General features: G+C 49.0%; 1 protein-coding gene across 11 annotated transcripts in view; it reads right to left on the bottom strand.

Annotated features, from left to right (window-relative positions):
- Positions 1-26,959, bottom strand: part of ADGRB3 (adhesion G protein-coupled receptor B3) — a 570,173-nt gene that overhangs the window by 119,885 nt on the left and 423,329 nt on the right. For all 11 annotated transcript variants that reach the window (XM_054169593.1, XM_054169581.1, XM_054169605.1 and 8 more), the window contains 2 exons: positions 6,485-6,611; positions 4,385-4,488 (listed from right to left, as the gene is read on the bottom strand). In XM_054169593.1, the coding sequence (XP_054025568.1) occupies positions 4,385-4,488; positions 6,485-6,611 (231 nt within the window). The remainder of the gene's footprint in view (positions 1-4,384; positions 4,489-6,484; positions 6,612-26,959) is intronic.

The raw sequence follows: 26,959 nt of genomic DNA, 5'->3' as shown, positions 1-26,959 counted from the left end.
CCCTGCCAGAGCAGGATCACTCAGGGCAGAATGCACAGGAAAACATCCAGGGGGGGTTTGAAAGTCTCCAGAGCAGGAGACTCCACAACCTCTCTGGGCAGCCTGCTCCAGGGCTCTGTCTGCCTCACAGTAAAGAAGTTTCTCCTCATGTTGAGGTGGAACCTCCTGTGTGCCAGCCTGTACCTGTTGTTCCTATTACTGAACACCACCAAAAAAACCCTGGCACCTTCCTCCTGATAGCCACCCCTCAGATATTGATAGACATTGATCAGATCCCCTCACAGCCTTCTCTCCAGGCTAAACAGCCCCAGGGCTCTCAGCCTTTCTTCACAGGAGAGACGTTCAAGTCCCCCAGTCATCCTTGTAGCTCTCCATTAGACTCTGTCCAGCAGGTCCCTGTCTTTCTTGAACTGAGGAGCCCAAAACTGTGCATGGTATTCCAGGTGTAGTCTCACCAGGGCAGGGCAGAGCAGAGGGGAAGGAGAACCTCCCTGGAACCACTGGACACACTTCTCTCGAGGATCTCCCACTCCAACAAAACAATTTGCACGAAGAAACAACAATACTGCAACATCCTCGCTCTTGGTGAGACCTACTGCCCTGAAAAGCTAAGCCTGTACAGAAAGATCAGCTGCTGACAGCATCACACACTCTCTCTTGCAAGCTTATCATAATTTTAGAAGCTTGCTTAGGATGAAAAAGTCAGAGATTGTTCTCACCCATTTCCTCACAAGATGCAAGTGTTGTCATTTTTCCTATAGACAACTTTTTATAGGTTACAGGGCAGAAGAGAGAATGATTGTGGTTTCAAGTGAAGCACCTCACTGACCTGATTTCAGAGCTGCTAGCAGAGGAAGTGTGGAGTACTAAAATAAAGTTGAGAGTGCTCAGGCCCTCTGAAGACCATTCTGTATGTTTATACATTCATGGAATGCTAGGGGGTTAGAAGGGACCTGCAGAGATCATCCAGTCCAACCACCCTGCCAGGGCAGGTCACACAGGAACACATCCAGCTGGGGCTGGAAAGTCTCCAGAGGAGGAGACTCCACAACCTCTTTAGGCAGCTTGCTCCAGGGCTCTGTCTCCCTCACAGTAAAGAAGTTTCTCCATGTTGAGCTGGAAGTTCCTGTGCTCCAACTTCTATTCTATGACCTGTACTAAATGCTTCTCACTGGAACTTAGCCAGCATTGGTATCTCCTCCTCAGCTCCAGATCCATAGATGACACTGAGGCGGCACAACAAGGTTGTGCTGAACCCACAGGCAACTCTGGGCTTTGGAGATGAAAAGAACTGCAGCCCTGCCTTTTGCTCAGCTGTCAAGTAATTATTAGAGCATTAGATGTTTCAGTTATGAAGAGAAAACAACCCTGAGACCAAGAGCCACGTTCTTCCTTAAAATAGAAGTGTTCTTAAGGCTACTTCCAAGTGTTTGCAAACAAATACCTGCAAACATCTACACACCCCTGCTACTTTCTGACTTGCTAACTGTTGCTTCACCTGGGCCACTTCCTGACACTGAGTATCTATGGAGTGTAAAGGATCTGAGTGTAAGGAGGAGCTCTTGGCACTGACTTAAGCTGGGAAGGTTTAAGGGCAAAGGATAAAGAGAGGAGAGAGAGAGAGGAGAAGAGGAAAGGGGGGACAGAGGAGAGAGAGAGGAGAAGAGGAAAGGGGGGACAGAGGAGAGAGAGAGGAGAAGAGGAAAGGGGGGACAGAGGAGAGAGAGAGGAGAAGAGGAAAGGGGGGACAGAGGAGAGAGAGAGAGAAGAGGAAAGGGGGGACAGAGGAGAGAGAGAGAGAAGAGGAAAGGGGGGACAGAGGAGAGAGAGAGAGAGAAGAGGAAAGGGGGGACAGAGGAGAGAGAGAGAGAGAGAGAGAAGAGGAAAGGGGGGACAGAGAAGAGAGAAAGAGAGAGAGAGAAGAGGAAAGGGGGGACAGAGGAGAGAGAGAGAGAGAAGAGGAAAGGGGGGACAGAGGAGAGAGAGAGAGAGAGAGAAGAGGAAAGGGGGGACAGAGGAGAGAGAGAGAAGAGGAAAGGGGGGACAGAGGAGAGAGAGAGAGAGAAGAGGAAAGGGGGGACAGAGGAGAGAGAGAGAGAAGAGGAAAGGGGGGACAGAGGAGAGAGAGAGAGAGAAGAGGAAAGGGGGGACAGAGGAGAGAGAGAGAGAGAGAGAGAAGAGGAAAGGGGGGACAGAGGAGAGAGGAGAGGAAAAGGGGAAAAGAGGAAAGGCCTTGGGGAACAGGAGAAGGGGATGAAAATTTGACTGACATTCAATTTATTTTTCAGTTTGATTTTTCAGCTGGGGAGATCAATCACACAAGACTTCTTCAGAGCAGAAAACCACTACCTCATATCACTTCTAAACAGGCCCTGCCACTCAAAGCTGTTCCAAAACACAACCACAGACACAGAATCAAAATACAGGCATAGGATCAAGCTATCAACTTTCTCCCTACCCCTAGATTTATAACAGCAAGCAGAGAAGTTTTGGTGTCTATCTTCTCCCTGTAGCTGGTTGCTATGTGCTCCTGAGAAACACATGGAAGGCAAACATCCATGATTCAAAGGACAGATCTCTCCTCACAACGCTTTCAAGGCATCTTCCTGACAGAACACTGTGTGGTGGGTTGAGAGAGAAGGCCTAGCAACACACTGAGACCTAGTTCCCTCTTCTTCAGCTGGCTGCAGAACCCACACCAGGTTCACAACAGGTCAGACATTTTTCTTTTCTCCACTTGGAAGTTATTGTGATCAAGTAATCACAGAATGCTTTGGGTTGGAAGAGACCTTAAAGACCATCTAGTTCCAAGCAGGGATGTTTTCTACTCCACTCAGCTTCTCAAAGCCCTATCTAAGCTGGCCTTCAAGACTTCCAGTGATGGGACATCCACAGCTTCTCTGGGCAACCTGTTCCAGTGTCTCACCACCCTCATCATGAGAAAACTTCTTCCTTGTATGTAATGAAAACACTGGAGAACACCAGCTCCACTGAGCATGAGACTATTTCCATCCCAGGGCTAAATATACCAGGGAGTGCAAAAATAACGCTCTTAATTCTTCAGAGGGGAATTATAGCCTCAAAATACTCTCAGTCTTAGCTTTGACAGACAAGAACTGATCATTTTTATATCCTTTTCATTACAGCTTATGCAACTAGATATTTATTTATTATAGATATCTAATCCTGAGAGTCTCTGTGGCTGCATAAGAGTGAAAGAGAGGAGTTTGTGTTACCAAGCAGCCTCTGAAAGCAAAGTTCTATTTGTTGATGTGGAATTACTCTAAATATTGTTGTTTTCTTCTCACTTGCACAAGACCCTATTTTTCCCCAAGGTAGGGCAAAAAAAGATTAGCTGAAACTCCCTTGCCATGACTTTTCCTCTGGCTTTTCTACTTCTACATGAAGGCACCAGGCTAGCTCTTATCACTCCTCAAATTAATGTGGTCCATAAATCTCTACTGCACTTTTAATTCAATGTGATACCTCAGTAAACTCAGGATGGAAAACTGAAGTACTGGAACACACCACCACGCTAATTACAACCACTTCATTTGCTCTTCCTGCTAAAACCCCTCAGCCAAGTGGATGAACTCAAAGCAAATGAACCAAACCTCCCTAAAACACGACAGCAGCAATCGCAGAGTCGAGATGTTGTTTGGATCCCACAGAACTTTGGGCTAGATGATCTCCAGAGGTCCCTTCCAACCCTTATATCATTCTCTGAGCTTTTGCTTTCAGATGTTAATGGAGAAAAAGCAGTCAATGGGATAGCTCAGAAGCCTCAGACAAAATAAATGATGTAAGAAGAATCTGTTAAACACTCGTTAGCACTGTGAATACTCCACTGGAGGTGCAATGCCACTCACACAGAGTGGAACCTAAACCATCACCAGTAGACCAAGAAGAGTAAAACCAATCACAGAATTGTCAGGGTTGGAAGTAACTTCAAGGATCATCTAGTTCCAGCCCCCCTGCCATGGGCAGGGACACATCACACTACATCAGGCTGCCCAGAGCTATATCCAGCCTAGGCTTAAAAACTTCCAGGAATGAGGCTTCCATCACCTCCCTGGGCAACCTGTTCCACTGTCTCACCAGCCTCATGGGGAAGGAATTCTTCCTAACATCCAGTCTAAATCTCCCCTCCTCTAACTTGGATGCGTTCCCCCTATTCCAATCACCGCCCAACATCCTAAGAAGTCCTTCACCAGTTTTCAAACAGTCACATCAACAAACAGCAGGCATCAAAACATGCACTATGTTTTGTCTGGGTTTAGCTTTGCCCTTCCAAACAATAAATGTTGCATCTCCTGCTCCCTCCAAATGTCAGTTGAACACAACCAAGGTAACCACATTCAGCTTTGCAAATCCTTTTACGTACCTCCATAGTGCTGCATAGACAACTGCCAGGGTGATCAAGGCCAAGCAGGAAAGACCACTGCCTACTATTAAGGTCACTGAGGGTGTACCAGATGATTCCATGATCTGTAGGTTAACAACAGACAACCATGAAACAAAACTAGCCTCCAGCAATGAAAGCAAGTCAAAATAAAATGAAGATGGTTAAAAAAAAAGAGAAGAGCAACAAAAGCAAAATGTCCAAAACATTCCCAGTGCTATCATTCAGGAAGGAGAACTCAACCTCATCCCAAACATGATCAATATATAACTCAAAGAATTGTCAGGGTTGGAAAGGACCTCAAGGCTCAGCCAGTTCCAACCCCCCTGCCATGGGCAGGGACACCTCACACTACAGCAGGTTGCTCAGAGTCCCACCCAGCCTGGCATTCAAATAAGCTTCCAGGGATGGGGCTCTGAGATCTGTTGAATTATTGAGGCTTTTGAGCTTTAAAATGCCTTTATGACACCTTCAGGCTAGCTAAAAATAAAATCAAGTAGTGATCTTACAACATAATAGGAGCCTATCCCAGGGGCAGAACTTGAAATGACTCCCCAAGTTGAAATGAAGCCACAGAGATCTCCCTCTTGAGAAGCAGCAACACGTGGAGCTGGGTATTTAACAAACAGCCTCCCTGGAGTACCATAAGGGATTTGTCCTGGAATTTGATTCCTCCTTGTTGCCAGAATCCCCAGAGTTTCTGCACTTGGAGTAACTTTGCCTTCAAGCCACTCTTCTCACACACTTCATTTCCTCGGGCCTCTGATTGTCTGGAAGGTCTCTACAGCAATGCTACCCTCAGCTCTCCATAAAGGAGCTGAGAAAACATCATTATTGCTGCTATTATTTCATTAGTTTTCTGTGTGTTTTCACCCAAAATGAGTAGGAATCAATGACCTTGAAAGCAAAGTAGCTTTCCCTGCTCTCAAAGAAACTACTATTGTCAGGTGAGGGTTTGTTGTCTTTTTCTCACCACCTCCATGCGTCTCTGTGCTCATGGTTTGAAATAAACACATTGCCTGATGCAAAGAGAGAGGAGGAGGAGAAGGGGGGGAAAAAAAAACGGAATTTAGATCTAAAAGTTTGGAAAGATGCAACACTGGCTTCACCAAAACCCTTCCTAAAGCCTCAGGGATGCGTTGGGAACTACATTTATCAGGAGATCTTCTGTCACCCAAAAGGGAAAGAAGGAGACAGATGTACTTTTAGGCCAGATCTCACATTTTTCTTCCAACCCACTTTTGTTCCAAATTGATCTACTCTGCTTTTAAAAAGAGGCTGCCAAAAACCAAGGAAATGAAAATCTGCCTTAGCTGGAGAACTTGACAAATATTTGGGGTGGTTTTTTTTTTTTTTTTTAAAGCTAATTTTCCATTCATTAATCCTGGGAGTGTCTTGCTGCTACACTTAAGGTCCCTCTCCTTCTCCTGCAAACTTGCTTATTTTTCTTGCATCGCATCACCAAACTAGACAAGGGGGGGGGGGGGAAAGCATCCAATGCAGACCTGCAATCTGTTTAACTCCAGGATCCAAGAGGTTTGGGTTTTTTTTCCCTACCGGGAGCAAGAATAAAGCCCTGCAAATTCCCCCTCTGAAAAGCCTCACAACCTTCGGAGTACGGGGGAAAAAAACAAAACCCAAAACCCCACCAACGATAAATCAAAAGCTGGTTGAGTTGATGGTTGTTCGATGCAAAAGTTTGCCAGGCATTTGCATCACAATTAGAAGGGCTTCCTCTGGAACAACAACAACAACAAAATAAATCCGAGTTGGAGAAAGGAGCAGATTTCACCCAGGATTTAGCTCTATCCCGGAAATGTGGAGATCCATTTCTCAGAGCCACTGCCAGGCACCAGGAGACTAACATTTGCCTACCTGCAATATTAAACAATCCCTCAACGCAAGGGCTGAAAGAGCCCTGAGAGGAAAAAGCTCGACCAGCTCCCCACCCCCTCTAGCTCCCCCCTCCCCGCCATTGCCTTTTGCATTAAAACTGATTTTTTTTTTCCCCTTCCCCACGCTCTTCCCCCCCCTCCCTTCCCCTCCCCCTCTTTTTTCCCCCTTTTTTTTTTTGTTACTTACTATTTCTCTAGGTTGCTGAGCCAAAATGGCGAAGGTAGAGAGACGATCACATAAGCATTTCGTATGGGATGCATCGGTAAGCACAGTTTTACATCCCTGGGTGGACCAGGTTCCCAAAGAGTCGTTCCTGCAAAGGAGAGAGAGAGAAGAGGAGGAGGAGGTGGGGATGGATGGGTAGATGGATGGATGGATGGCAAACCGGCAGAACGAGCGGCTGGCGGCCAGTCCCTTCAAGAAACAATGCAGGTTCAGCGCGACCAAGGGGTTGCCGGAGCTCCCGGACGGCCTCGGGGCAAGAGGCAGAGGCGGCCGGGCCGGGCCGGGCCGGGCAGCGAGGAGCTGCGCGGAACCGCGCGGAGCAAGCACGGAGCAGGCGCGGAGCTGTCCGGAGCCGTGGTGCTGAACGCCCGGCGAGGAGCTGCGCGGAGCCCCGCCAGCCGCGGCAGCAGCCGCCCCCTGCGCTGGAGCCACCTCCGAGCCTCACCAGAGCACTGCGAAAAAACTCATCGGGGGAAGAGGGGGAGGCTTCGCCTCGCTCCTGCCTTTTTTCCCCCCCCCTATTTTTTTTTTGCCTCCTTTTCTACCGGCTTGGTTCTGGCCTTTTTGTCAGGAATGCGATGCTCGGCAGTTGTAGTGGGTTTGGCTTTTGCCTTGGCTTTGATTTTTTTTTCCTCCCATTTTATTCCTCTCTCTCTCTCTCTCCTCCTCCTTACTCTTTAATCCCCCTTCCAAATTTTTGTGTCTTTTTTTGCCTCCTTCTATTTTTTCCACTTTTTTCCCCCCCCCCTCCCTTTTCCCCTTTTATTTTTTACCTCTTTTTCGTTCCCCATTTTATTTTCCCCCTCTTTTTTAGCTTATCTTTATTTTTCCTTGTCTCTTTCCCCTTCTTTATTTTTCCCCCTTCTCCCCCCTTTTCTTTCCACCTTGTTTTTCCTTCCATTTTCCTCTTTTTTACTTTTTCCTTCCCTCATTCCTTTTTTCCTCTCTTTTATTTTATCCTTTCCCTTTTTTACACTCTCCCCCCCCCCTCCTTTCTTTTTACCCTCTTTCCTCCCCCCCCTTTTTTACCCTCTTCTCCCCTCCCCACCCCCCCTTAATATTTATTTTTATTATTATTACTATTTTTCCTCTCATGCATGCAAGGCTACGTTAAAGGCAGATGGTTCTCCAACGGCTGCCAGGCTTGTGCCAGTTGGACCGGGAAGTGCTGGATCTTCTCTTCTGCTGACAGCTATTTTTACTGGGGAATTTTTTGACGGTTTTTTTGGTCCCCCCCCCTCCTCTCTCTCTCTGTGTGTGTGTGTGTGTGTGTGTGGTTGTCGTTCTCGGCGATCAGACTCAGAAATTTCACCCTGGTAACGGCAGCATCAGATGCCTCCAACTCTTGCCTCGGCTCCGGCGGAGGGGTGGATCTCAGCACGGCAGTGCACGGCCTCACCAGAGACACACACGCACACGAGTTCGCCCTCCAGCCATCCCTCACTCAGCTCGCTTTTTCCCCAGCTCCCTCCCCCTTTCCCCGCTGCTTCCTCCCCCCCGCCCCCCCATCTCTCGGGGTGGGAGCACAACGCCGAAGCCCCAGCCAGAGCCAGCCTTTTGCTGGCAGCTTTCGCCGCCCGCCCCTCAACACAACAAGATGATTAACACGGCCCCCGAATTCAATTAGACATTCAATATGCTAATGCGAGGTCTGAAACCCACCCCAGCAGAACAATAAAAATGGTAGCAACCCACGTTTTCTTTGTGCAGGCAAGGAGAGGGAGAGACACAAAATCAGCTCTCCCCTTTCCCCCCCCCCCCCCCCCCTCTCTCCCCTGAACTGCAGAGAGAGGGAAAATCCTTTCTAAAGAGGGAAAAAAAGGGTTGGCTTCAACTAAAGCAAACCTTCTCTCTTCACAGATGTGATGTTTAGAGGACAACAATTGGGTTGCTCTGCCTTTTATTGTTATTATTATTTTCTCCCCCTCCTTTCATGTCCAGGGAGTAACTGCAGTGACTCTGCTGCCAGCAGCAGCATGTGAGCTGTCAATTCCTGTCCATCTCACCTCAGGTCACTAAATGACTTCAAAACAATAAATTACAGGAGGAAAAATAAAGAGGAAAAAAAAATGAAGCTGGCAGCAGCAAGGGGGAAGAGCAATAATTTCTAGTCCCTTGTCATCACCCTTGTTTCACCTCTTCTGCCTTGACAACACCTTTGATGAGTGGTTCTATCTGCCAGGCACCTCATGCAGTTCATAGAGTCATAGAATGGTTTAGGCTGGCAGAGACCTTCAAGATCATCCAGTTCCAATCCCCCTGCCATGGGCAGAGACACCTCCCACCAGCACAGGTTGCTCAAGTCCTCATCTAACCTGGCCTTAAACACCTCCAGGGAGGGGACATCCACAACCTCCTCCCCAGGCAACCTGTTTCAGTGTCTCACCACCATCACTGGAAAGAATTTCTTCCTCATTTCCAGTCTAAATCTGCCCCTCTCAAGCTTCAATCCATTCTATCACGGTATCAGTCAGGGTTGGAAGGGACCACAAGGATCATCGAGTTCCAACCCCCCTGCCATGGGCAGGGACACCTCACATTACATCAGGCTGGCCAGAGCCTCATCCAGCCTGGGCTTAAACACCTCCAGGGATGGGGCCTCAACCACCTCCCTGGACAACTCATTCCAGGGCTTCACCACTCTCATGGGGAAGAACTTCTTCCTCATGTCCAGCCTGAATCTCCCCACCTCCAGCTTCATTCCATACCCCCTAGTCCTATCATTACCGGCCTCATTCTGCTTCATCCCATCATTTCAAGCCTTTATAACAAGTCCCTTCCCATCTGTCTTGTCGCTCCCTTCAGGTACTGGAAGGGGACTCTAAGGTCTTCTCTTCTCCAGGCTGAACACCCCAACGGCAGTTTGCCATCCCAAGCCTGCTCTCAGCACACAACTCACACCAAGCCCACCACTGGTTTTTGAGCACCCACCAGATGCAACCCCTCTGAGGCTATTACCTTCTATACAGTATCCAGTAATAAAGCTAACAAACAGCAACTAGAGGTGAGCAATGGAGAGCAAATCACCCAATTCAAGGCACTAAAGTTCTCCAGCATCTTTCAATCACAATTGTGTCTTTCAGCAAGCCTGGGATGAAATCAATGTCCACTTGGAGAACAAAAAAGTGAATAGAGTCACATATTCTAATTCTGAAGCATTATGCTAACAAATATCTTAAGGCTTGCAAGAGACCTCCAAGACCATCAAATCCAACCATTGACCCAACACACTAAGGCCTTAAACTATGGCCCCAGGTGCCATGTTCACACTTTTCTTGAACACCTCCAGGGATGGGGACTCCACCACCTCCCTGGGCAGCCTGTGCCAATCCCTGACCACTCTTGCAAAGAATGTTGTTTCTAATTTCCATCCCAACCCTCCCCTGGCACAATTTCAGCCCATTTTCTCTCTATCACCTGAAACTAGAGAGAAGAGCCCAACCCTCACCTCACAGCAGCCTCCTCTCAGAGAGCGAGTAGGTCTCCCCTCAACCTCCTCTTCTCCACACTGAACACCTCCAGGTCCCTCAGCTGCTCTTCCCCAGCCCTGTTCTCCAGCCCCTTCCTCAGACCTGCTCCAATCCTTAATGTCCTTCTGGGAGTGAGGGTCCCAAAACTGAACCCAGGAGTTGAGGTGTGGCCTGACCAGTGCGCCTAGTACAGGGCACAACTCTACTCAGTGGTCCCCAGTGACAGGACAAGAGATAAAGATCATGAACTTGAACACAGGATGTTCCATGTAAACATGACAAAGAACTTTGAGGGTGGCAGAGACCTGGAGCAGGCTCCATCTCTGGAGACTTTCAATGCCCACCTGGATGTGTTCCTGTGTGACCTGCTTTAGCTGATCCTGCCCTGGCAGGGGGTGGAATTAGACTCCATCTATAGAGCTGCCATTCAACCCCTACCAGTCTGTGATAACCTTCTGAATAGGTTCAACTCATTTTATTAGCTTTCCTGTCTCTTACTGCCTGGTGACACCTTGTCAAGGCCAAATGAACTGCATTTTTCTAGGGTAATTAAATATTAAGGGCTGATAGCTTTAGAGAAATTGATGTGTTTTAAAACAAAAAGGATGGCACTCTTTGTCCTGAGAATAAGAGTTATTGTATTTAACTCACCCAGTGTCAAGAAGCACTAGATGCTCAACACAATGTGTCCAGAGCAGGGCCATAAGGATGAGCAGAAGGCTGGAGCTCCTCTGCTGGGAGGACAGACAGAGAGTTGGGGTTGTTCAGCCTGGAGAGGAGAAGGCTCCAAGGAGACCCAATTGTGGCCTTCCAGTATCTAAAGGGGGCTACAAGAAAGCTGGGGAGGGACATTTGAGGGTGTCAGGGAGGAATGGAGCAAGACTAGAAATGGGGAGATTCAGATTGGATGTCAGGAAGAAGTTGTTCCCCATGAGGGTGGTGAGAGAGTGGCACAGGTTGCCCAGGGAGGTGGTGGCAGCCTCATCCCTGGAGGTTTTGAAGGCCAGGCTGGATGTGGCTGTGAGCAACCTGCTGTAGTGTGAAGTTTCCCTGGCCATGGCAGCGGGGTTGGAGCTGGCTGATCCTTGAGGTCCCTTCCAACCCTGACAATTCTGTGATCCTGTAAATCCTTGCTGATGGAGTCCCACAACTTCTAATGATAGCTGGTGGACAACCACAGAGACCAGGCTGATTTGAAACACAATACCTATGATCTGCTGCAACTGGAGTGAGGTGGGGAGTGGGCTGTTTTCAGTACCAAGTGATAGAAGAGGAAATGGCCTCAAGTTGCACCAGGAGAGGTTTAGATTGGAGATTAGAAGACAAGTCTGGATTGAAAGGTTCCTCAAAAACTGGAAGAGAAATTCATCCCTGGAGGTGTTTCAAAGAGGCAGAGATGTGGTACTGAGGGACATGGGTTAGCACCAGCCTTGGTAGGCTTTCTAGATGGCTGGAGTGGATGAGCTTGAAGGACTTTGCCAAGCAAAACTGTCCCAAGATTCTGCTAAAGGAATGGAACTATGGAACCTAGACCAGAAGTAATCTATTTAGCATACCTCAATGCTACACTTCTCAGGAAGTCCTCCATCCACAGATCTGTTCCCTCTCACAATGCAACTGTTGTGGGCCAACCAGAATCTCTCTCAGAGTTGGAAGTTCAATCCCTTCTTTGTTGTGGTGTTCTCTGACCACACTTCTCGTGTTTGGGGTTATCACATGAATACCACCCCCCAAGGGCATTTATGATTCCTCTGGATCTTCCTTGCAATGCAGCAAGCTCCAAAGGAGTGACAGGCACCAAATCAACACATCAGCTATTTATATCAAGGGAAAAAAACATCCAACTGAAACTATGAAGCCAATACAGATGTAAGTCCCTGCCCATTATTGGCAATTTTGTTCTCTTTCACTCAGCTGCAGATGATTTAATCAACCTGGCAGAATTCCCATGATCTCAGCAAAGGAATTCCCAAGAAGGAAAGATTTACCATTGCAGAGCCTGTGTCATCCTGCAGCTGAGGCAGGGGCAAAAATAAAACAGGGCAATCAGAGGGGGGGGGAAAGTCTAAGCAGGGAGGTTCAGATAGGAAAACATTTCCTCACAGCAAGGGCTCTCAGGCATTGGAACAGGCTGCCCAGGGAGCTTTGGGCTGCAAGACACTTGGGGTCTGCTTTTATTTCCCATAGGGGCAATCAGTGATCCAAGCAGCTGCCCTGGAGTTTGATCCCCAGACAAAGAGTTAAGATTTTTGGCTCTAGGAGTCGTCCCTTTGATGACTGATCAGAGCATTGTTGTGGTTGGAAGAGATCTTCAGAGGTTATTTCCAACTTTAATGGCTCCATGGTGATGCCTCAGGGCTCTGGTTAGGTCCTTTTTTCTCCCCCCTCTGTGTAAGACACTTGCTTTTTATAAGCAAGCCACTTCAGTGAGCCCTCCCCAGGAGTCTAAACAAAGCCAATCTATTTTCTGCTCAAGTGGATTGATCTCTTTCTTATTTGGGAGATAATCTGACCAGCCCTCTTAATTAAAATGAGTGTTGGGCTCTTCCCTGCCCCCCCCCACCTTAGAGATGTCTCTGTTAGATCAGATGCTATCTTGTGGACCTGCCTGGCCAATTAACATCTGCTTCCATCAGAGGAAAGCTTATCTTCCTCCTTTTGATGAGTCAGGGTGCACCCTGACACAACCTGCTCCAAATCCTTTATTCTGCACATAAAGAAAATCACTTTTTGATACAAATACCTCAGTGAAGCAAAGCCAAGCAGCTCAGACATGGTAATCCAACAGTCTGAGGTGACAGAGGGTTGGTAGTGACCGATGGTCAGCATCCTCTGGTGGATATCTTGGCAATCCCAAGCATCAATAGAGGCTGGGTAGCAACTGGCTTGGAGAGCAGCCCTGAAGAAAAGGACTTGGGGGTGCTGGTGGATGAGAAGCTCAACAGGAGGAAGCAGTGAGCACTTGCAGCCCCGAGAGCCAAGCAGAGCCTGGGCTGCAGCAAGAGAAGCATAGCCAGCAGGGCCAGGGAGGGGATTCTCCCCCTCTGCTCCACTCTGCTGAGACTCCATCTGGAGCTCTGTGTCCAGTTCTGGAGCCTCTAATACAGGAAGGATCTGGAGGTGCTGGAAGGTGTCCAGAGAAGGGCCACAAGGACGAGCAAAGGGCTGGAGCTGCCCTGCTATGAGGACAGACAGAGTTGGGGCTGTTCAGTCGGGGGAAGAGAAGGCTCCAAGGAGACCTAATTGTGGCCTTCCAGTATCTGAACGGGGCTACAAGAAAGCTGGGGTGGGACTTTATAGGGTGTCAGGGAGTGATAGGACTGGAAGCAATGGAACAAAACTGGAATTGGGTAGATTCAGATTAGATGTTAGGAAGCAGTTCTTCCCCAGGAGGGTGGTGGGAGACTGGCACAGGCTGCCCAGGGAGGTAGAGGAGTCCACCCTTGGAGGTGTTTCAAAGAGGCAGAGATGTGGTGCTGAGGGAGGTGGTTTAGCATCAGCCTTAGCAAAGTTAAGTGAGTGGTTGGACACAATCTTAAAGGTCTTTCCCACCTGAAGCAATGGTATGGAATCACTGTGGGTTTTGCTGAGGTGCATCACACTACATTTGCAAACATGCAAACAGACATTTCCATATTGTGTCTGGAACATGATGGAGGAAGAATGAGAGTCTGCAGCATGCCATGCCCATAGCATGGCTGAGGCTGCAAGAGGCCTCGGACATCTAATCCATCCACTTCATGTGCTGAGTCAGTATTACAAGGACAAGGGCCAATGGCTTCAAACTGGAGCAGGGGTGGTTTAGGTTGGACATCAGGAGGAAGTTCTGCACAGCTACAGTGGTGAAATACTGGCACAGGTTGCCCAGAGATGTGGTTGAGACTCCATCCCTGGAGACATTCAATATCAGACTGGATGTGTCCCTGGGCAGACTGGAGGTGTCCCTGCTGTCTGCAGGAGGGTTGGACAAGGTGACCTCTGAGGGTCCCTTCCACCCCAATTCAAGCTATGACATCCAAGGGACAGAGGTGGTGCTGGGGACAGTGTGCCTGAGGTAAATGCCAACAACAGTGAACAAAAGAGAAATATTTGCTGGGCTGCCCCTTTCCTGCCAGGAAGAATTCCTGATGCTCTGTAGGGACAGGGCTTGCAATGATGGACTTGTCCTCTAGAGACAACAGAGGTGTGCTCTTCAGCTTTCAGGTATAGCACTACAGGAGTGAAAAAAGCATCTCAAAAGAATCAATGTTAATACACTAATGGCCTGCAGAGGTTAGATAGCACTTCCCAGCTGAAAGCCTTAACACAGAGATGGGATGGACAGCATCATCAAGCCATAGAACCATTTGGGTTGGAGAAAAACCCCTGTAAAGATCATCAGATCCAGCCATTAGCTACCCATTATCTCAACATAAGACACTGGAAAAATTGAGAGACATCTTGAGGACCCTAATCCAAAATGAAGTTGTGAAGGCAAATTACTCCTGGGCTGAAAGAAAAGTGCCAGCAATAGAGAGCTGTATTTATTTCTCTCTCTATGGAGGGCTCATGCACTACTACTGATGCTCCCAACAGCACAAAAGATTGAAAGTACACACAGAGTGTGCCCTCACAGCAGCTTTGCTGATGGCACCAACCTGGGAGGGTTGGCTGAGACACCAGAAGGCTGTGCAGCCATTCAGTGAGATGTGGACAGGCTGGAGAGCTGGGCAAAGGTGAACCCCCTCAGGTTCAACAAGTGTAGAGGCCTCTGTCTGGGTAGGAGCACCACCATGTACCAGTGCAGGTGAAGGGCTGACCTGCTAGAAAGAAGCTCCATGGAGTCCTGGTGGACAGAAAGTCATCCATAGGACAGCAATGTGCCCTTGGGGCCAAGGAGGCAAATGGTCTCCTGGGGTACATTAAGAGGAGTGTGGCCAGCAGGTCGAGGGAGATTCTCCTCCCCCACTACTCTGCCCTGGTGAGGCCACATCTGGAAGGCTGTGTCCAGTTCTGGGCTCTCCAGTTCGAGTGGGACAGGCACACTAGGGCATCCAACAGAAGCTAGAAGGATGATGAAGGGACTGAAACATCTGTGTGATGAGGAAAGGCTGAGAGACCTGGGGCTGTTTAGCCTGAAAAGGAGAAGGCTGAGAGGGGACCTGAGCAATGTCTATAAATATCTGAGGGGTGGGGGTCAGGATGAAGGTGCCAGGCTCTGTTCAGTGGTGTCCTGTGATGAGCCAAGGGGCAGTGGATACAAACTGGAACACAGGAGGTTCCACCTCAAGATAAGGACAAGCTTATTTACTGGGAGGGTGCTGAGCCCTGGAGCAGGCTGCCCAGAAAGGTTTTGGAGTCTGCTTCTCTGGAGTCATTCAAAACCCAGCTGGATGTGTTCCTGTGTGACCTGCCCTGGATGATCCTGCTCTGGCAGGGAGGATGGACACAGTCTTCCATCCTCTACCATTCTGTGGTTTTTATGATAGCTAGAAGATACAGAATCATTAATTGAGGTTGGAACACACTTATTTTAAGAGGGCTGCTCAGGTTTATCACCCCAATAAGAAGGAAATGACTCCATTTGAGGAAAAACAAATCACATCTGTTTGGACTCCCAGGGAGGACTCACACCAGTGGATTGGTTATAAAAGCAAGTGTCTTACACAGGGAAAAGGACATAACCTGAGGCCTAAGGTATCAACATGGAATCATTAAGGTGGGAAATAACCTCTAAGATCACTAAACCAACAGTTAACCCAACAGAGAATCACAGAGATGTTCAGCTTGGAAAAGACTCTCAGGATCACCAAGGCCAACCTAGAACCCTACTCTGCAAGGGTCACCCCTAAACCATAGCCCCAAGCACCACATCTAAACCACCTTTAAACACATCCAGGCTTAGGGACTCTGCCACCTCCCTGGGCAGCACATTCCAATGCCTGACCACTCTTGCTGGGACCACTCTTGCCTAACCACTCTTGCCTAAACCTACCCAGTGGCAGCTTGAGGCCATCCTCTCTTGTTCTATCCCTAAATACCTGTGAGAAGAGACCAACCTCTCCACAACCTCCTTTCAGGGAGTTGTAGACAGCAATGAGGTCTACACTGCCATCATTGCTGCCTACATCTTCCTGAAGGGAGGTTGTAGCCAGGTGGGGGTTGGTCTCTTCTGCCAGACAGCTAGCACCAGAACAAGAGGACACAGTCTCAAGCTGTGCCAGGGGAGGTTCAGGCTGGATGTTAGGAAGAAGATCTTCCCAGAGAGAGAGATTGGCCATTGGAATGTGCTGCCCAGGGAGGTGGTGGAGTCACCATCATTGGAGGTGTTTAGGAAGAGCCTGGCTGAGGCACTTGGTGCCATGGTTTAGTTGATGAGATGGTGTTGGGTGAGAGGTTGGACTCAGTGATCTCGAAGATCTTTTCCAACCTGGTTAATTCTATTCTATCACCACTAAACCACATCCCCAGGTGCCGTCTCCACACAGTTCTTGAACACCTCCAGGGATGGGGACTTCACCACCTGCCTGGGCAGCCTGTTCCAATCCCTGCCCTTACCCAGTGATACTCCTCAGCTATTACTGCAGTCTTTGCAGGACGGACTCAACCTCTACCGGCACAAGAGGCACGCCACAAGCTGCCTGCGGTGTGTCACGTGGATGTGGCCTCCTCCACTCCAAAGCTGAAACAACTTCCCCTTCAGCCACAGCGCTGCAAGCAAAAGGAGAAACCTTTTGCTGCAGCATCTCCTTACCCTTGGAAGCCATTTCCACGCTGTTATGTTCTGGTGCTACTTGATGTTTTAAAAAGGGCAATAAATAAGAGAAGACAGTTAATTTAGATTGCCCCCACTCCATCTGAATTACACACAGACTACTTAGCACCCAAAGCCTTATTAGCCAGAATATATCTCCTGGAAATTACATAATGAGGGGCAATCACAATCATTGTCTGTGCACATCCAGCATTCAGGGGATGCCACGAATCCACTCCACGCCGGTGCCCGCTGAATGTTGATATGCAGTGGAGTATCCCCAGCATAACTCACAGCACTACCTGGTGCTATATTTTGATCTCTCAAGACAGCTAAATGATATCCAAAATTACCTAGAAGCAAACATCTCCTATTGACTGTGCACTGGAGGGAACTTATGGCTGGATTTTAATTCAGCGACGCTAGAGCACGTCAAGGGGGTGATGTGTTCCTCAGTTAGATTAGTTCTTGGCAGAGGCTTGCAGACAGCAGCAAACCAGAAAATATGACTTATGTCACTTAGGAAGGAAAAAGAAATCATCTGCAGTAAGCCCACATTGAAGGCAGCAGGCACTGCTCATGCCTGCCTAACCCACAGCCAGGGGAGATGGAAATCCTACAGGGGAAGAATCAGAAGCATTGAGGCTGGAAAAGACCTTCAACATCATCAAGTCCAACTATAATCCCAAGCATCAATACAGGCTGGGCAGCAACTGGCTTGAGAGCAGTTCTGAAGAACAGGCCTTGGGGATGCTGGTGGATGAGAAGCTCAACAGGAGCCAGCAGTGAGCAAATGCAGCCCAGAGAGCCAAGCAGAGCCTGGGATGCAGCAAGAGAAACAAAGCCATCAGGGCCAGGGAGGGGATTCTGCCCCTCTGCTCAGACCACATCTGGAGCACTGGGCCCAGTTCTGGAGCCCCTAGAACAGGAAGAATCTGGAGGTGTGGGAAGGTATCCAGAGAAGGGCCACAAGGATGAGCAGAGGGCTGGAGTTGCTCTGCTAGGAGGACAGACAGAGAGTCAGGGTTGTGCAGTCTGGAGAAGAGAAGGCTCTGAGGAGACCTAATTGTGGCCTTCCAGTGTCTGAAGGGGGCTACAAGAAAGCTGGGGAGCAACTTTTGAGGGTGTCAGGGGGAATGGAGAAAAAACACCTAGAAATGGGTAGATTCAGATTGGAGGTTAGGAAGTTGTTCCCCATGAGGGTGATGAGAGACTGGCACAGGTTGCTCAGGGAGGTGATGGAAGCCTCATCCCTGGAGGTTTTTCATGCCAGGCTGGAGGTGGCTGTGAGCAACCTGCTGTAGTGTGAGGTGTCCCTGGCCATGGCAGGGGGGTTGGAACTGGCTGATCCTTGAGGTCCCTTCCAACCCTGACAATTCTGTGCTTCTGCTATGACCACTAAGCTACATGCTAAAGCACCACATCTACAGTTCTTGGGCACCTCCAAGGATGGTGACTCCACCAGCTCCCTGGGCAGCTTGATCCAACCCCTGGCCACTCATGCAGCAACGAAGTTTCTCCTCATCTCCAAACTAAACCTCCTCTGGCACAACTCAAGCCCATTGATGCTTAAACAGGCAAAGAAAGACAGAATTAGAGAACAAGTCTTATGAAGAACAGCTGAAGGAGCTGGGATTGTTTAGTCTGGGGAAGAGGAGGCTGAGGGGAGCCTTCTCACCCTCTCTACAACTCCCTGAAAGGAGGTTGCAGTGAGGTGGGGGTTGGTCTCTTCCCCCTATTATCAGGAGATAGGAGAAATGGCCTGAAGTTGTGCCAGGGGAGGGTTAGGTGATAGAACAAGAGGAAACAGCCTCAAGCTGCACCAAGAGAGGCTCAGGTTGGATATTAGAAGAAAATGATTGAAAAGTGATTAGCAAAGGTTGAGATTTCCCCCCCTGTTCTTTTAAGAGGAAAAAATTAAGGAGAAAAGGCTTTAGCAGAAGAGAAAATTAATCAGGTCTGAACCACCTGCAACAGCAAACAGCTTTTTCAGTGCCTCTTGCCCCAGAATCAAATACATACAGCAAGGCTGAAATGATCTCTCTGGCTTTATCAGAAGGTTTAGGTTGGATACAAAGCAGAGTTGCTTTCTGGAAAGAGTGGTCAGGCACTGGCAGAGGCTGCCCAGGGAGCTGGTGGAGTCCCCATCCCTGGAGGTGTTCCAGAAATGTGTGGTACTTGGGGCCATGGTGGTGTGAGGGTGATGATCTTAGAGGCTTTTTCTAACCAAAGAATTCCATGCTTCTACACTAAGCTGACAGAAGATGTGGGACATCTTTCATAAGCTGAGTCCCTCTGGTCTGGGTTAGAGGCTCTAGAGGGACGGCTGATAAAGTCCTCTAAGAGTGCCATGGTGAAAATGGACCATGAGTGAGTGATTGCTGTTCCTTGTAACAGAAGATCTAAGGGTATTAAATCATTAGGCTTTGTGTTCCAAACAAACAATAGGAGGCATTTTATCCTCCCAGGGCGTAGCGAGTGTGGAAATCATTGCCACGGGAGGTTATAAATGACAGAGGATTATGTGACCTGAAAGAGTCATTAGACAAATTCACAGCCAAAGAGAGTAAAAGAAGAAAGGAAGGAAATCTTTAAAAGGCTCCAGCACACCAAGACAAAAATCATCTGGCTGTGCATCACAAACCTGCTGGGATTTGGAGAGCATGCCAGGGCAACAGCTACTGCTGAAGCATCTTGGTCTCCAGCAACCTCCTGGATGTTTGTTAACAGCCACCTTGGCCAGCAGGACACTGGGGCTAGACTCATCTCTCACTTGTCCAGCCCAGCTTCTGTTTTATTCCTGGATTGAAGGATTTACTCTCAAATTAAACCCACACAGTTTGCTGGCTGTGTCACAGTTCCTGTGTGAGGGCAAGACCTCCTCTCACACTAGCACTGAGCACATCTATGGGAGGGGAGCCCAGGCAGAAGAGTTTCTCCACTTCAACTCCTCCTTACAGCTCCAGAAGGTGGTGAACAGGTCAAGGAGTATCAGGGAGTGTGAGAGGCTACCGGAATTGCATCCTGGCCTCCCTGGGACAGGCCCAGGGAAGAGATTGTTTCCCTGTACTCATAGCCAGTTAAGGCCACATCTCAAATACTGTGGTCAGTTTTGGATCCCTCTCTACAAGACAGACTTTGAGGTGCTGGAGCACCCAGAGAAAACAAACTAAGCTGGTGAGGGGTCCAAAAAAGAGGAGCAGCTGAGGGCATTGACATTCAGTTTGGAGAAAAGGAGGCTGAGGAGAGACCTTCCCACTCTCTGAAAGGAGGTTGGAAGCAGGTGGGTCATGGTCTCTTCTCAGAGGACAGAATAAACCAGGTTGGAAGAGACCTTGGAGATCATCCAGTCCAACCTATCACCCAACACCATCTCATCAACTAAACCGTGGCACCAAGTGCCTTATCCAGTCTCTTTTAAAACACTTTCAGGGATGGTGACTCCACCACCTCCCTGGGCAGCCTAATTAAGAAGTGGTAAGACCCAAAATAAGTGATGGGACAAGAGAAAACAGCCTCAAGTTGCATAAGGGGAGATTTAGATTAGACATTAGGAATAAAATTCTTCACCAAATGGGTTATCCAAACACTGGAACAGGCTCCCAAGGGAAGTGGTTGAGTCCTCCTCCCTGGAGACCTTTAGGAAGCGTACACATGGTGCTGAGGGACATGGTTTAGTGGTGCACTTAGCAGGGCTGGGTTAACAGTTGGACTCAACACCTCCCAGGTTCTTCCTTTCCCCAACCTAAGCTGTTCTCTATGCAGATTAAATTTACAACACTGCTGAGCCAGCACCAAGCTGAGCCTCAAGAGAACAGAGGTCCTACAACACCCTGAATTTGCAAATGGAATTTCTTGGCACCACAAGTGGACACTGCACAGAATTAAACCTTTATGGCTTTGCATTTAATGTCTTAGCTCATGAGTGAATTTCTTATCCCCTTAATTTTATGGTCTGGAATTGGGATTTTACAAGCCTGCTCACCCCCTGAAGTATTTCATAGTGTTCCAGCAAGATAAATACAACCTGTGTGTGTGGATAGGTAACAGGTGCTGCAATGGTGGCATTTAGTTCATCTCATCTAATTAGATCCTCTGAAGTACACCAAAAATCAAAGATTTACCCCAATGATGACTTCACCATTTCACAGCACTGTTTTGCTTGGAAAAGGCCTCCAAGAGAATCCAACCTTCAGCCCCACACCACCATGGCCATTAAACCCATGTCCTCAACATGATGTCCACAAATTGTTTTGCTTGGAAGAGGCCAAGAGTCCAACCTTCAGCCCCACACCACCATGGCCATTAAACCCATGTCCTCAACAGGATGTCCACAAATTGTTTTGCTTGGAAGAGGCCAAGAGTCCAACCTTCAGCCCCACACCACCATGGCCATTAAACCCATGTCCTCAACAGGATGTCCACACATTGTTTTGCTTGGAAAAAGCCTCCAAGAGTCCAACCTTCAGTCCCACACCACCATGGCCATTAAACCCATGTCCTCAACAGGATGTCCACACATTGTTTTGCTTGGAAAAGGCCTCCAAGAGAATCCAACCTTCAGCCCAACACCACCATGCCCATTAAACCCATGTCCTCAAGTGCTTGTCCACACATTGTTTTGCTTGGAAAAAGCCTCCAAGAGTCCAACCTTCAGCCCCACACCACCATGGCCATTAAACCCATGTCCTCAAGTGGATGTCCACACATTGTCTTGCTTGGAAAAAACCTCTAAGAGAGTCCAACCTTCAACACAACACCACTATACCACAGCCCCAGGTGCCATGGCTACACATTTCTTGAACACCTCCAGGGCTGGGGACTCCACCACCTCCCTGGGCAGCCTGTTCCAATCCCTGACCACTCTGGCAGCAAAGATTTCTTTCCTGATCTCCAACCTAAACCTCCCCTGGTGCAACTGCAGGCCATTTCCTCTCCTTCCATCACCTGGTATCAGGGAGAACATTCTGTGCACGATCCTAACAAACACCTATCAAAAGATTTGCTGCTTTGCTTCAGCTTTTGCCTTTCTCCACGGAAAAATTACAACTCCTGACCCTTAGAATGGTCAAGTCTGAATCCCAGGCCACTAACATCTATTTTTCTATTTAAAACTGTCACTGCTTTTAAGTCCAACACCTCACAGCCCTGAAGGGCTCGGAGGCATCAACTTGTAAAAGGGAAATAGCCTCAGCTTTCCTATTGGACACACAGCCCTTGCTTCTAACCCCAGAGGGCTGTCAGACATCAAACCTGAAGCCATGACATTTGAAAGAAAACCTACAGAGGAGTTACAGGAACAGGGAAAAAAAATCATTTTCCCCCCACTTGCTTTCAAGAAGTTTTTTATTGCTCCTTTTTTTGCCCTCTGCTTCCAATGAGTAAAATAGCTGGGTTTTAAAAGGTGGCTGTGTATGAAGAGAGGACCATTAAATGTTTTAAAGAGCCTCTCTCTAAAGGTTAGATGGTAAAAATTAATGCAGAGATGTTAGCATTTGTAGGGGGGGTGGAAAAAGGAGGAATGGAACAGTCAAGGTCAGGAGTATAGAAACAAGGGCCTCAGAATGCAGCTCCTGCTATGGTTGTGGTTTAGTGCCTGGTGTCACTTCATCTTTCAGGCTATCTCACATTAAAATTAATTAAAATGACTGCAGCACCAGTTGAATTCAGCCATCCTTCATTTTTAATATGTTAATTAATTCCAGGATGGAGTATAAGCAGACAATCGTGGAACTGTCAGGGTTGGAAGGGACCCTCCAGGATCAGCCAGTCCCAACCCCCCTGCCATGGGCAGGGACACCTCACACTACAGCAGGTTGCTCACAGCCACATCCAGCCTGGCTGCAAAAACCTCCAGGCATGAGGCTTCCACCACCTCCCTGGGCAACCTGTGCCAGTCTCTCACCACCCTCACTGTAAAGAATTAGTTCCTCATCTCCACTCTATCTCTCCTCTTGAAGCTTCATCCATTTCCTCTTATCCTAGCCCTTCCAGACCTTGTAAAAAGTCCTTTTCAAGCTTTTTTTGGTAGCTCTACTCAGGTTTTGGAAGGCTGCTCTAAGGTCTCCCCAGAGCCTTTTCTTCTCCAGACTGAACAGCCCCAACTCTCTCAGCCTGTCCCCACAGGGGAGGTTCTCCAGCCCTCTGATCATCTTCACAGCCTTCCTCTGGACCCACTCTAGGAGTTTCATGTTCCTCCTATGCTGAGGGCACCAGAACTGGGCACACTCCAGGTGTGGCCTCACAAGAGCAGAGAGTCAGAATCACTTCCTTGGTCCTGCTGCTCTCCGATTCGAATGCAGCCCAGCACAGAGCTGCCTGCTGGGCTTCAAGAGCACATTACAGAATCAAAGATGAAAGAGACCTCAAAGATCATCAAGTCCAACCTGTCACCAGAGACCTCATGACTAAAGCATGGCACCAAGTGCAACCTTGTTGGTTCCTGTTGAGTTTTTGCATCAACCAACACCCCCAAGTCTTTCTCCCCTAGACTGCTCTGCAGCCACTCCTCACCTAGCCAACATTTGTGCTTGGGGTTGCCCTGACCTGGGTGCAGGACCTTGCACTTGGCTTTGCTGAGGTTGGCTTGGGCACAACTCTCCAGCCTGCCCAAGGCCCCCTGGATGGAACTCAAAGGTCTCCTCTGATCACAACAGTTCTACAACATTATGATTCAAACCAAGTTTTTCATGGTTCAGGATATTTAAGACTTGAGAGGTCTGGAGCACAGCCCTGTGAGGAGAGGCTGAAGAAGCTGGGGTTGCTTAGCCTGGAGAAGAGGAGGCTCAGGGGAGACCTTCTTGCTCTCCACAACTCCCTGAAGGGAGGTTGTAGCCAGGTGGGGGTTGGTCTCTTCTCCCAGGCAAGCATCACCAGAACAAGAAGACACAGTCTCAGACTGTGCCATGGGAGGGTTAGGCTGGAGGTGAGGAGAAAGTTCTTCCCAGAAAGAGAGATTGGCCATTGGAATGTGCTGCTTGGGGAGGTGGTGGAGTCCCCATCCCTGAAGGTGTTTAGGAAGAGACTGGATGAGGCACTTGGTGCCATGGTTTAGTTGATGGGATGATGTTGGGTGATAGGTTGGACTTGATGACCTCAAAGGTCTCTTCCAACCTGGTTAATTCTATTCTAACCAGAGCAGATCCTCTTAATTATTTTAAACATTTGTAATGATTTAAAGACCTAGCACATTGCATTGCAATTAGGCTGTGGAAGACCTTCCTCATGAATTGGTTACTCATTCAAATAGTTGATTATTGTATCAGTGTAATTTGTATTGATATAAATTACTCATTAATGAAGTTGTACTACATCCAATACACTGTAAACACATTTATGTTAATTTAAGGTCTTCTTTTCTTGCAATCAGTCCCAACTCCAATGCAAATAATCATCATCATCACAGAAATATTCTCTATCAAAACATGCCTTAAAAAGTCTCTCTCAACCTGCCATGGAATTCCTTTCCTGCCCCTCCCTTCCAACTTGTAGAAGAAAAAAAAAGTGACTGGCAACAAATCTTTAATTCCCATCATCCACAACTGTTTCGTTGAGGGCTCCTTAAATGCTGCAGCGCCTGAGAGAATCACAGAAATATCAGGGTTGGAAGGGACCTCAAGGATCAGCCAGTTCCAACCCCCCTGCCATGGGCAGGGACACCTCACACTACAGCAGGCTGCTCACAGCCACATCCATTTCCTCACGGGAAAGAACTTCCTAACATCCAATCTGAATCTCCCCACTTCTAGTTTTGCTCCATTCCCCCCAGTCCTATCACTCCCTGACACCCTCAAAAGTCCCTCCCCAGCTTTCCTGTACCCCCCTTCAGATACTGAAAGGCCACAAGGTCTCCTCAGAGCCTTCTCTTCCCCATGAGGGTGGTGAGACACGGGCACAGGTTGCTCAGGGAGGTGCTGGAAGCCTCATGCCTGGATGTTTTTGCAGCCAGGCTGGATGTGGCTGTGAGCAACCTGCTGTAGTGTGAGGTGTCCCTGGCCATGGCAGGGGGGTTGGAGCTGGCTGATCCTTGAGGTCCCTTCCAACCCTGACAAACCTATGATTCTGTCAAACAAAACCCTTTCCTGTCTGCCCAAGGCAGATGGCATTTTTAATTAACTCTCCCCAAATATCTCTGTCATTTCTGTGTTCAGCACCTGCAGGTGCCTCCCCCAGCAAAATGACAGATTTCAGTATTTTACTCTTATTTAACAGTGATCAGCAAGAGCTCCTGTTCAGAAAAGGTGATCCCAGCACCACCTCTGTGAGTCTAGCTGGAGGCCCCTCTCTAGTGGAATCCCTCAGGAGTCACTACTGGGACCAGGACCATTCAAGCTATTCATCAAGGACCTAGGTGAGGGCACAGAGGGCACTGGCAGCAGGTTTGCTGAGGACACCAGGCTGGGAGCAGTGCCTGACACCCCTCAGGCTGTGCTGCCATTCAGTCAGACCTGGACAAGCTGGAGAGCTGGGCAGGGAGAAATGGAATACATAGAATAAACCAGGTTGGAAGAGACCTTCAAGATCATCGCGTCCAACCCATCAACCAATCCAACACCACCCAAACAACTAACCCACGGCACCAAGCACCCCATCAAGTCTTCTCCTGAAAACCTCCAATGATGGCGACTCCACCACCTCCCCAGGCAGCACATTCCAATGGGCAATCACTCTCTCTGTATAGAACTTCTTCCTAACATCCAACCTAAACCTCCCCTGGCGCAGCCTGAGACTGTGTCCTCTTGTTCTGGTGCTGCTTGCCTGGGAGAAGAGACCAACATCCGTCTGTCTACAACCTCCCTTCAGGTAGTTGTAGAGAGTAATAAGGTCACCCCTGAGCCTCCTCTTCTCCAGGCTAAGCAACCCCAGCTCCCTCAGTCCTTCCTCACAGGGCTGTGTTCCAAACCCCTCACCAACTTCATTGCCCTTCTCTGGACATCTTCCAGCAAGTCAACCTCCTTCCTAAACTGAGGGGCCCAGAACTGGACACAGGACTCAAGGTGTGGCCTCAGCAGTGCAGTGTACAGGGACAGAATGACCTCCCTGCTCCTGCTGGCCACACTGTTCCTGATGCAGGCCAGGATGCCATTGGCCCTCTTGGCCGCCTGGGCACACCGCAGGCTCATGTTCAGCCTACCATCGACCAGCACCCCCAGGTCCCTCTCTACCTGGCTGCTCTCCAGCCACTCTGACCCCAGCCTGTAGCTCTGCATGGGGTTGCTGTGGCCAATGTGCAGAACCCGGCACTTGGATGTGTTCAATCTCCTGCCCTTGGCCTCTGCCCATCTGTCCAGCCTGTCGAGGTCCCTCTGCAAAGCCTCTCTACACTCCAGCAGATCAACTCCTGCCCCCAGCTTGGTGTCATCTGCAAATTTACTGATGCTGGACTCAATGCCCTCATCCAGATCATCAATAAAGATGTTAAGGAGCATGGGGCCCAGTACTGATCCCTGGGGCACACCACTGGTGACTGGCTGCCAGCTGGATGTGGCACCATTCACCACCACGAATGAAATCCATCAAGGACAAGAGTAGAGTCTGGGATCTGGAAAAGAGCAACCCCATGGACCAGTACAGGCTGGGGAATGAGCTGTTGGAGAGCAGCACAGGGAAAGGGACTTGGGGGTCCTGGTGGCCAACAGGATGCCCCAGAGCCAGCAATGTGCCCTTGGGGGCAAGAAGGCCAAGGGCAGCCTGGAGTGCATTAGGAGGGCTGTGGTGAGTAGGTCCAAAGAGGTTCTCCTGCCCCTCTGCTCTGACGTAGTGAAGCTGCAGCTGGAATATTGTGCCCAGTTCTGGGCCCCTCAGTTCAAGCAGGACCTCAGGGAACTGCTGGAGAGAGAGTCCAGAGCAGAGCCACAGAGCTGCTGCAGGCAGTGGAACATCTCCCTTTGAGGCCAGGCTGAGGGAGCTGGGAGCAAAGGAGCCTGAGGGCTGCCCTCATTGCTGGGGATCAAGATGTGCAAGGCTGGAGCCAGGCTCTGCTCAGGGATGTCCAAGCACAGCACAAGGGGTAAGGGCTGCAAGCTGGAGCAGAGGAGGTGCCATGGGAACAGAAGGGAAAACTCTGTCCCTGTGAAGGTGCTGAGCCCTGGAGCAGGCTGCCCAGAGAGGTGGTGGAGTCTCCTTCTCTGGAGTCATTCAAAACCCAGCTGGATGTGCTCCTGTGTGACCTGCCCTGGATGATCCTGCTCTGGCAGGGGTGGGTTGGACTGGGTGATCTCTGAAGGACCCTTC

This window comes from Dryobates pubescens, chromosome 2 (assembly GCF_014839835.1).
Source record: "Dryobates pubescens isolate bDryPub1 chromosome 2, bDryPub1.pri, whole genome shotgun sequence".
Lineage (NCBI taxonomy): Eukaryota > Metazoa > Chordata > Aves > Piciformes > Picidae > Dryobates > Dryobates pubescens.
The sequence above is the reverse complement of the archived record's forward strand: the minus strand, read 5'-3'. Positions and strand labels throughout refer to the sequence as shown.